This window comes from Perissodus microlepis, chromosome 18 (assembly GCF_051167445.1).
Source record: "Perissodus microlepis isolate ML-2025 ecotype Zambia chromosome 18, ASM5116744v1, whole genome shotgun sequence".
Lineage (NCBI taxonomy): Eukaryota > Metazoa > Chordata > Actinopteri > Cichliformes > Cichlidae > Perissodus > Perissodus microlepis.
In genome coordinates this window covers 18,180,892-18,192,255 of record NC_140478.1, presented here as the reverse complement: position 1 = coordinate 18,192,255, position 11,364 = coordinate 18,180,892, and the positions used below count along the sequence as shown (strand labels likewise).

At 38.9% G+C, this 11,364-nt stretch overlaps 1 protein-coding gene across 1 annotated transcript; it reads right to left on the bottom strand.

Moving 5' to 3' along the window:
- Positions 1 to 1,267: 1,267 nt before the first annotated feature.
- opn7a (opsin 7, group member a) lies at positions 1,268 to 11,364 on the bottom strand. The gene is made up of 6 exons (XM_084912816.1): positions 11,198 to 11,364; positions 8,867 to 8,954; positions 7,215 to 7,377; positions 6,994 to 7,121; positions 5,423 to 5,757; positions 1,268 to 2,901 (listed from the first exon to the last, which is right to left on the bottom strand). The coding sequence occupies exons 2-6, from the start codon at positions 8,952 to 8,954 to the stop codon at positions 2,260 to 2,262; spliced, it is 1,356 nt and encodes a 451-aa protein (XP_084768942.1). The 5' UTR covers positions 11,198 to 11,364; the 3' UTR covers positions 1,268 to 2,259.

Here is an 11,364-nt window from a genome sequence, read left to right as displayed (position 1 = left end):
AGTGATCTCTGAGTGAACTGAGCAATCCAGACTATAAAAAGCCAAAAGAAATTCAAACTCATGTTTTGATGGACTTTTTAATGAATTACCGACATGGTGCTAGTGTACTTTTGCAAATCAGAATTTTTTTCTATGGGGAGTTTATTAGATAAAGAACATCAGTCCCTGAAGTCGATGGTTTAGGGATAACGCTCTGAGCTACAAAGGCACATATACATACTTATATTACATACAAATGCAGGTTTAGTTTCAGATTTGATGATGTTTAAATAGTGCTCTCTGGGTCCGTAGACTATCTGATTATGTACTTATGTACACAGGACATAAAAGAAAAACATGGGAAGGAGCAAAAAAAAACCCAACAACAATATTTTATTTAGATGAAGTTGTTGTAGATTCCTTGGATGACCTCGTGTAAAGGAACATCAGCCATGAATCTAAAAACGAAGCTTTATGTAAATGGTCTGTTTGGTCCTGAGTAACTGTCCAGATTCAGATTCACATTACCTTTACAGAAAAGATTCAACCACACCCCAAAGGTGCTCTACTGGATTGGGATCTGGTGATTATGGAGGTTATTTGAATACAGTGAATTCACTGTCATGTTCAAGAAACCAGCTTGAGATGATCTGGGCTTTTTAACATGGTGCATCAGGAGATGGGTTCACTGTGCTCATAAATGGATGCAAAGTTTTTCTTTTTTTTTAATTTAGGTGAGCCTGTGTGAATTGTAGCCTGTTTCCTGTTCTTAGCTGGAGTGACACACAGTATGATACGCCCATCTGCTTCAGTGTTCAGAGATGCTCTTCTGCATACCTTGGTTTTAACAAGAGGTTATTTAAGTCACTGTTTCCATAATGTCAGCTCATAGCAGACTAGCTATTCTCCTCTGACAAGGCATTTTCACCCAAACGACTGCGGCTCACTGGATACTTTCTCTTTTTCAGACCATACTCTGTAAACCCTACAGATGGCACCCATCTCTACCATGACACATTTAAATCACCTGTCTCTCCTATTCTCAAGCTCAGTTTAAACTTCAGCAGGTTGACTTGACCATGTATTGAATAGCTGCCATGTAGCTGGCTTATTGGGTATTTGCATGACAGAGCAGTTGAATACATATACACCTAATGAAGTGGCTCATGAGTATATACAAGTAAAAAAAAATATTGTTGCATAAAATATTGAGTATTGAGTATTCGCTACTCACACTGATTTAAAGTTTGTGTTATTGAGATAGACTGTATAATAACCTAAAAACAGTATTATGCACAAATATTTCATTTTCTAGATCACATACATAGATAATTCACAAAGCACCATCAACTATTACAGTACCTGCAAGTGGTCAGTGTAAACACTGTTTGTAATGTTACAGTAAAGGAAGTGCTGACTCTCAGTTTCTATCTATATACAGGGGTGTGCTGCTGTGATAAATAATCAAAGGAAAAACAATTACCTTGCAAATCACAAAATACCTTTTATACACAAAGCCATGATTATAAATAGCTTAACTCAATATTGCTATGGGATAATGATACGTAGTATAATATAATAAATGCCTCCCAAACATGCTAAAGTCATAAGTTGGACGTGTCATACATGCTGAATCTCCAAAGGTCAAACTAAAGTTTTTCTTCTACCTGGAACAAATGACTAATATTTTAATAGTAAAAGGCTGGCAGCTATTTGCATAGCACTTCTCTTAGAGTGCATAATTTCACCTTTAACTGGAGGGCACTGTTAGCCAGAAGAATAGTCAAATATGAACAACAAATCCTAGATATGTAAAGCCTAGAAAATAGAAATGAATTAATGATGATTTTGAACATTTACAGAGAGACTCCACTCGTCTGACCTAGCCAATGTGGAATCGAAATGTAGGCGTGTTTTTTCCATCAGTGCTTGGAAGAGTGTTTGAGGTGGAGGAATATTTTAATGCATTTTACATATTTAGCTGCACTGAAACCCAGAGCAACACCTAAAAAGTGCATCGCTATTGAATGAATACCTTCAAAGTATCTGAAACTAATAAATTTCCCTGGGAAGTTATTTCAGTTGGTGGAAACCCCCCAAGAAAGTCATCTGAGCCATGCAACTTGGCACATTTTTCATGAATAGGAAGAGAAGTTAAAGAAACATAAATAAATAAATAAATATATGACATGGTTGTTGCTCAAACACTTCAGGTATGTATCATTAATGCCTGAAAATATTGATACAGTTCGTGAATACGCTCACAAATCTAAACAAATATCAGGGCCAGGCCACTTTTGCATGCCTTTGAACCATCTCCAAATTGATACAGAAATTATCCATTTCTAAAGTTCTTTTCCCCCATGAGGTGGCTATAAGGGATTTCTCTTTTCGGCACTCACTTTTTGCGTCCTGCACGTGCGTTAGAGGAACTGGAATGTCTCGATCATGTGATAACTCTCTACTGGCAGCTGGCTTAGTGACACCAAATATTTGAGGGCTGTGTTTGAAGCACTCAAACACATCCTTGCCCTTCTCACAGCTCTGACCCTTTAATGTCACTATTGGTGGTTGAGCAGGGGAGTTGGATGAAGCAAAGTGAATGGTCTGTCTGTGGACTGCACGAAGTCTCACCCTGATCTTTGGCTTTAAGCAGCACTTTACTTGGCACTGGCTGCAGATGCAGCCCTTCATAGAGACCTGGCATAGTGCACCCAGATTGCTGCATACCATCCTGCGGAAGTTTGGTCTTAGCATCAGGTAGATGATCGGGTTGTAGATGGTGGAGGACTTTGCAAACATGGCTGGCATGGCAAATGCCATGGGAGGGATGTTTTCGACGTGTCCGAAGGCAGCCCACATGGATACGACAGCATATGGACTCCATGCCGCAAAGAAACCAATGCAGACAGCCACACTCAGCTAGCAGGAGAAAGAACACAGAAAGTGTAATTCAACATTTCTTTTCACCAAATCCAATTAATAAAAAACAAACAAACACAACTGTAAAACTTGTCAACTTTCCCAACTATCTGAAAGACATTACCTTATGTCAGACTACTGAATGAAGAAATCGCTTAAATACAGGTTGTATCACTTAAATATAATATGTGTGACAAAGTGAAGCAGGCTAAAAGATCCTGAAAGGGTTACAAAGTTCATGATTTAACAATTAGAAAGATACTGGGCAAAAATGGCATCAATGGGATAGTTCCAAGTTTAAAACCACTACTGACCAAAAAGAACAGAAAGACTCGTCTCATATTTGCCAACAAACATCTCGTTGGTCCCCAAGACTTTAGGGAAAACTGGACTGTGGGCTGATGAGACAAAAGCTAAGCTTTCTTGAAGGTTTGAGTCGTATTACTGCATAAGAGTAACACAGCATGTCAGAAAAGGAAGATAGTAACAACAGTAAAATATGGTGGTGGTGGTGGTGGTAGTGTGATGATCTGTGGCTGTTTTCCTGGACCTGGATGATTTGTTGAAATAGATGGAACCATGAATTCTACTCTATACCAGAAAATCATGAAGGAGAATGTCCAGCCATCTTAAGCACACTTGGCTTATGCAGCAGGACAATGATCCAAAACAGCAAGTCCACCTCTGAAGGTTTTGGAGTGGCCTAGTCAATGTCAGACTTGGATGCTTTAGCATGACCTTAAGCAGGCTGTTCATGCTTGAAATCCCACCTGAATTAAAACAGTTTTGCAAAGAAGATTGCTTCACAGTGACGCCAAAAGGCTAATTGCTGACAAGGGTGGCACAGATACAGTACTTACTAGGTTTAGGGAACAATTACTTTTTCGCACATGACAAGGTACATTTGGATAGCTTTCTTCCTTTAATAAATGAAACCATTTATTTAAAAAAAAATGCATTTTGTATTTTTTCTGTATTAAAATCTGGTTGATGATCTAGAACATCTAAGCGTCATGGTCCTGGGCCTTTTTTTGATAATTCTGTGTTATTTTTGAGTTCTCTTGTATCCTATGGTTCCTATGTTATTCTGTACAGTATGGTTTATTAGATTTCCCCTTATTTACCCCCTGTGTCTCCCTCTGTGTATCTGAGTTCTTGTGCCTTGTTTCCCCTCCTTGTGTGTTTCCCCAGCCTGTCAAGTCTGTGCTCTCCCTCGTGCTCCTCAATGTTCTCTCCCCCCCTCCAGTCTGCGTCTCCTTGTACTTCCTGTTTTACTTTGATAGTCTCCCGTCAGTGTACGTCATGTTGTGTTTGCTCTTGCCCTGTCTTGTTATGATTATCAGTGTCAGCTGTGTTACCCGTGTTCGCCCACATCCCTCGTTATCCTTCTGTGTATGTCAGCATTTCCCTCAGTTCCGTGTCGCGTCCTCCCTCATGGTTGTGTGGAATTCTCTGTGTGTTTCCCGAGTGTTTAGCTAACTAGTTCTTCTCAGTTTAGTTTTGTATTGTTTATTTCCCCTTTCTGTAAATAAAGCAGTTTTTTGAGTTACGTCCCATTTCCGTGAGTCTGCTTCTGGGTCCTCTCCTGCCTGCACACAGCTGGTTTCATGACACTAAGTATGACAAATATAATATTTAAAAAAGAAACCTACAAAATCATGAAGAGAGCAAATACTATTTCACAGCACTGGAAACAAACGGCTATTTGTTGTAAAGACAAATTTGAATAATGGTGTCCTTGGAAGAAAATGAAGATACACTTACATTTTGAGATTTTCTCCCATGTGTTTTTGTTAGCCTGTGCAATCACTGCATTGTATTTAATTTTGTGTTTTTGACACATTCTCTCTAGACTGTGGTGGGAAAAAACAAAAAACAAATTTAAAGAAAAAAGCTGGGTGAGGAGATCTACCACTATACCCCCACATGAACAGTTTGTATTTAAAAGAGAACATGCAGAGGCCACAAAGATTTAAAAAGCATTCTTCTCACTCCTCATGATGAGTTTTTTTTTTTTTTTAAAAATGAATCTCAGTTCTTACAGAGAAGAGAATATGATGATTAATCAGCAAAGGCAGCAGTATCCATCACAGTGAAACCAGAACTTCTCTCTTAATGAGAAACTGCATCATGAGGGGGATATATTGAGGTCACTGTCAATTTCTACAACAAATCGAGGCGAGGAACTCTAAACAGGACTCTTCTCTCTAAGGCAGTGTTTTTATAAGCTACCCATAAACCCTGGCCTTTCCACCAATAACTGGGTGATCACACTATGCAAGTTTTTTTTTTTGTCTTCCAGCACTTTAATTTAAAGTTGAAAGTGCAGGTGAAAAAAAACTGCAGGTATGAATAAATTGACTAAATCTTTAATTTTTTCTTATTACTTAGTGATTGGCGAGTACTGTATAATCATTCAATATAACATATTTAAACACATAAACACACATGTAGCACATTATGGGGAGAACATGGTAAAGCAGTCCACAGAAGTGTTTAAGTGAAGTTTACCTTAACCCACCTTAACAATAACTATCTGGATGCTGCTCATGTGAGTCGGCCTCAATGCATGTTGCTCCATAGTTCTGCGAGATGCATGCACTGCGACCAGGATTCCTGTGTAAGATGCTAAGATAGCACAGCATGGAAGGATGTAGCAGAAGATGAACAGTGCCACAGTGTAAGATCGTGCTGTGCTGAGTTGATTGGACAGGCGCCAGTCAATGCAACAGGCAGTGCCGTAAGGCTCTGGTCCATACTCCCCCCAGTGGGCCAGTGGGGAGCATGCAAACAGCAGGGCGTAGACCCAAGCACAGGCAATAAGCAGACGGCCATGAACAGAGTTAAACCTGTTTCCTGTAAAAACAGACTGTGTTAATATTTTATGATATGAAGGTGAATGTGAGTTATTATTTATTTCACTGACACACAACTCCATTTGTGGATCAGTGCATTTTTATACTTTAAATGATGGCATGGTAAATGATGCTTTACCATGTGAAAACTATTCTGTGTGCTCTAAGATGCTTATACTCCATAATCTAGTTAATATACAGCATAGTGCTGAAGAAGTGCATCTGAATTCACAAGTGTTTAGTTTTTCCCAATGGCTTTTTTGGACTTCCAAGAAAGGTGTTTTTATTATGTTGCATTCCTTTGCATTCTGCAACTGACAGACAGTGATGGGACTACTGTTAAAAGATAACATAAGGTAACCTGAAGAAGTTCAAATTTTTGCAATCTCTACACAGGCTTGTAAGCCAGTCTGCTGAAAGAGCGCCTCACAGGAAAGCCAGTTCTCCTTCCAGGAGGCTAATTATGCCTATTCTCATTCATTGGCAATGACCTGTTTCTTAAGAAGTGAAAATGGTTAAACATTTTTCAGAGAGAGCTCAGTCCCCAGAGAAGGCTCTGTGCATATCCACAGCATTTTACAGGTCTTTTTTTATTTTAGTTTGGTGATAAGTAGGCTGTACCAGTTTCACTGGAGTAGTAAAAGTACATTGGGTAATTATACAGACTGCTAATTTCCACAGGAGCTCAGGTAGAACATAAAGAGGTTAGGTGACTCGAGGCCTCATTAAGCTGCAGCAGAAGACAAAAGATGAGCCCTCTAAAGCAATCTAAGTTCATCAAATGACGAGTGATGTTACGTCAGCCTTGTATACTACGCAGATATTATGTCTGTCAGTGACTGAAAATAAAATAAGCACTTATTTAAATATGCAAGGTTAAATATTACAATTTTAAAGCAATTAATGTGACTATCTCTATTTGTAGGCTCATACTTTAAAATTACTTTTGTCCCAGCAACTAAATTGTCCTACTTTTTTTTAAGGCACTGAAAGAAATGCACTTTTTTGGGATGGGGACCAAATAGAAAACCCAGTTGCACAGTGTTAACCAACATCACAAGCAGTACTTATTGAGCACAGCCCTTTGACTTGTCACTTAACAAAGAAAAGCTAATGTGCAGTGCTTTACAGAGGGCTCATTTCCTTCCACAGATAAATCAACAATCAGCCACTTGGGGATAGGGTAGTTAATCCCGTGTCGTTTCACTGAGCAAAAACAGCCTTTTTGAAGACTTACCATAGAGCGGATAACATACTTTCACAAAGCACACCATGCTTAGCAGGGTTAGAGTGGTCAGACTGCAGATGCCAAACAACATGCCACAAAATGCGTATACGGAGCACACTGTTTTCCCATACAGCCACCTGTGTGGGAGGGCGTGAGAAAGAGGACAGCTCAAAGCAAAGACATAGCTCAAAGATCAATGATTGAGAAGGAGTAGGCGCCAAGTTTTGTACCTGTGGTAGAAACTTGAAGTTATCGCCATGGGGTAGAGGGACAGAGTCAGGCCCAAGTCACTGACAGCAAGGTTGATGATGAAGTACTCAGCGGGTTTCAGGACGTTCTTTTTCTTGTAAGAGATGTACAACAGTGTGCTGTTGCCAAATAGTGAACATACTCCTGCAAAAATAAACCAGAACAAAAACCCTGAATATGAATAAAATACTGATGGGATGGTGACAATGGGAGGGATTTTGTTTTGACTTTTCAGAAATTGCTTCATCAAATTCGCTGTCCGTTTAAAACAAGACAAACGTATTGGATATTATGCTTTTTGCCTAGAATACATTAGATATGACTTTTATATCTGTCCAAAAAACATAAAGCCACATAATAAAGTAAATACATAAAGTGCATTAATACAAACACAACACAAAGTGTACTAGATAAAGTGTACCACAACGAAGCACCAGCATGATGTGCTCAAACCTCCCATTCAATCACATCCCAAAGGTGCCCTACTAGTTTGAGATCTGATTGCATTGGAGGATATTTCAGTACAGAAAGCTCAGATCATGTCTCAAGAAACCAGTTTGACATGATCTGAGCTTTCTGACATGGCAGTTTATCCGCCTGAAAGCAGCCATCAGGAAATGTGCTCATAACGGGATGGACATGGTCGGCAACAATACTCAGGTAGGCTGTGAAGTTTACACAATGGCCAGTTGGTACTGAGAGGCCCAAGAACAAAATCTCCCACCCCATTACACCACCTCCAGTATCTAATACAAGCCAGGATGGATCCATGCTTTCATGTTCTTTATGTTAAATTGTGACCCATCCATGCCATCTGAATGTTGCAGTGGAAAGCAAGACTTATCAGATCAGGCAGTGTTCCTGTTCTTAGCTGACAGGAGTGACACCCGGTGCGGTCTTCTGCTTCTGTAGCCCATCTGCTTCATAGTTCAACATGCCATGTATTCTCCATAAACCATAGAGGTGGTTGTGTGGGTTGTGTCCCAGTAGATCAGCAGTTTGTGAAATACTCAGACTAGCCTGTCCAGCACCAACAACCATGTGACATTCAAAACCATTTAAAACAACTTTCTTCCTCATTCTGATGGTTGGTTTGAATTTCAGCCGTTCATCTTCATCATGTCTACATGCACGAACAAGCACATGAACAGTAGTGACCACAAAGTGTATATATAACTTTCAAAGTATTATGGTTCTACAGAATAATACGAAACTCACACTTCTACTGTCTTACAGGCAAAACACTGGATACTGCTTTATCATATTTACCTAGCAACATATACAAATACATAGAATTGCTGATGATTCTCTAAAAATATTAAATGTAGAGTATCTTCATTAATACTGACAAAATCACTGGTTCTATATTTAAAAAACACACACACACCATGTATGACATCTGTAATACAAACAGTAAATGCAGATGGATGAGTACACAGTGGGTGTGGGTATATATAGGTGGAAGTGGAATGCTTAACACACAGCAACACAGTTAAAAGTAAAAGTGTACTTGCAAGGCTTCGCTGCAGGATGCCTTGCTTCATGCTGCCTTGCTTCATGCTGCCATTCATTTCAGCTTGAGCAGAACTCAGAGAAAACTCATTGATAGTATTGTAAACTAGATTTAACTCACCAAAAACAGAGTAGACCACGGCCACGGTTATATCCAGTGGTGCCGGTATGCTAGAGTGGAATGCAATGTCTTCATTTAACAACCCCATCTGTAAACAGATTTTAGAAACTTTTCTGTTAACTGTTCTCACATATTGCATGTGCGAAATTTCAGACCTTCTGATTGTGTCTTATCAAAAACTTCCAAAACTGTGATGTTTTTGTAGAACTTCACATCAAATATTTTAGTCTTTCAATGCAATAAGTAGATGGTTTTTACACATTACCTTAAAGTAGCTCTTACACTAACTGCTCAGAGCAGACCCAGGTAGAAAGAGCCATGTCAACACAGGGGAGCTTTTAGCACATTGGACTATTTACTATATAGCTCCACAGACCACCAGTGATGGAATGGATCCAGGTACATTTACTGTAATTCCATTATGTGAGGTATTGCAGTTTCATAGCTCTTAATACTTAATGTACTTTTTATCTCATTATATTCATCTGATTATTTACATTTTTCATTATTTCATTTGAAAATTAAAAAATATTCAATACTTTTTTTACTATTTTGAAGTATTTCACTATTTAAGTTTTAAAAAGCTCATAGAAGAAAAACAAGCAATCGGTATAATTAGTACATGTTTTGATTAAACATCTGGATGTAAAGTAGATAGATTTCAAACAAATGATGACATTGGATGTGTAAATAAGGAACTTAAACAGTAACATGGAATAAATCTAGAGAGAGACGCTGAATTTTGTCACATTAAAACATTGACAGTGATTTATATTATAAATGTAAGGTTAATTATACACATGTAATGTTCTTCAACTGAAAAAAAAAGCTGTTTCATATACACATATGGAATTATGTATTTCATAAGCTTATGTCAGAGGGGACTAATAAAACAATAACAAAATGCATGGCTGTGTAATTCTTTTGAGCATCGTAAAATATTTGGAGGACCTGTATATTTACATGCCTGTATAAGCTGCCAGTATCATCAGCGCTCCCATTTTTCATGCATCCATTCTGCTTCAGCAACCAAAATCAGATAGTGACCGACAGGTCTAAATCAATAGATCAAATCAGGGTCAATAAACAAGTCGTATCAGGAAAACGCACCTCCAACAGACCCGTGAACAACACTGCAGAACTGCTCTGGTTTTCTCTGCGAACCTTAATATGTGCAATTAAAAACAATCTACATCAATAATAATAGTGGTTGTGTTCATGCAATCCTGATGTTTACTGTTCATGTCAAGCACAACAGTCTGACGCTAGATGGCAGTTGTGCTACAAAAACCTACAGTGTGTAACGTTTAAGGTTTACATCAGGTTATTCGAAAATAAAATAAAAAATAATTAATGTCCATAAACTATTCATTAATTATTATTTTAATATGAATGCAGTGTCAATACATAATTTGGCGTGTGCACCTTTCATTTGTGAAACTGCAAGCGGATGGAACACGTGAAAAGACAAATTTAGCGATGGATCAGCAGAGATTCATCAAATCCAAAGTACATCAAAATAACGCGCCTCCTGCAGCTCAAGTATTGCTCAAGTTACTGTCCTTAACAGATCACAGATGTGCCTGAGGCACGGCCGGATAAAAGCAGTAATTATAATCCAGCTCCGTGCGTAAAGGCGCAAACCTCACAGAGGCGCACCGTTATACACGCTTTATTAGCTCACAAAACCGCAAACCCGTGTTGTTTATCACTGATTTTTGGGAACTTCAAACGATCACCTCCCACACATTTACTCACCTAAGAACAGAGAGAAGTTTGCACTGTTAAACTTCTCCATGCTTCCCCCCTTTTTCTTCTCTCAGAGAGAAGGCAGGTGGTTTGAACAGACACGGATAGCATCATTTAGAAGCACTAAGGGTAGTTAATTAGGGTAAATTAGGTAAGTTTAAATGGAGTGTAGCCTGTAGAATTATATCCATTCATGTTTTTATCGCTTATCTAAGCAGGGCGGCGGTGGAATGGAACATGTCCTAACCGAAATCAGATAAAAGGAAAGTGCACCGCTAACGAGTGATGAAAAGCTGAATCTTTGTGATATTAGTGATGAAAAATCATCCAGTCTTTCTGTATGAATTTCACCATTTTTCAGTTTCACTTAAACTTTTGCATGCTATTCAAATGCTATTCAAAGAGCATCTAAAGATCGTTCAGCGCCTGTCTCCCAGCCCCGCAGGTCAACCAGTTGCAAATAAACTTTTACAGGTTTGGTGGTTTTCATAACAAATGGAAGTCAACATTGTCACAATTTAGACTTACATTTCTGAGAATTTTGTCTTTCGTTTGAGCTAATTACAATACATTTCGTCTTACCTTGTGCGTTATCACACCAGCTGGAAATGAGTAGTCAGTGAAACGAGACCAGCTTCATTCACTACAACAGGCTGCAGCGCCAGTCCTCAAAACTGCGCCAATCAATGACGTCAATACGGTGGGTCCATCCTCAAGGGGGCAAAGGGGGCACTGGTCACTAAAGCTGA

Bases quoted from the DNA above. Each gene is read 5' to 3' on its own strand.
- opn7a (XM_084912816.1), bottom strand. From the start codon at position 8,954: ATGGGGTTGTTAAATGAAGACATTGCATTCCACTCTAGCATACCGGCA. The intron at 5,758-6,993 runs GTAAGTCTTCAA...CTGTTTTTACAG, and splicing joins AGTATGTTATCCGCTCTATG to GAAACAGGTTTAACTCTGTT. The intron at 2,902-5,422 runs GTGGGTTAAGGT...TTCTCCTGCTAG, and splicing joins TCCAGATAGTTATTGTTAAG to CTGAGTGTGGCTGTCTGCAT.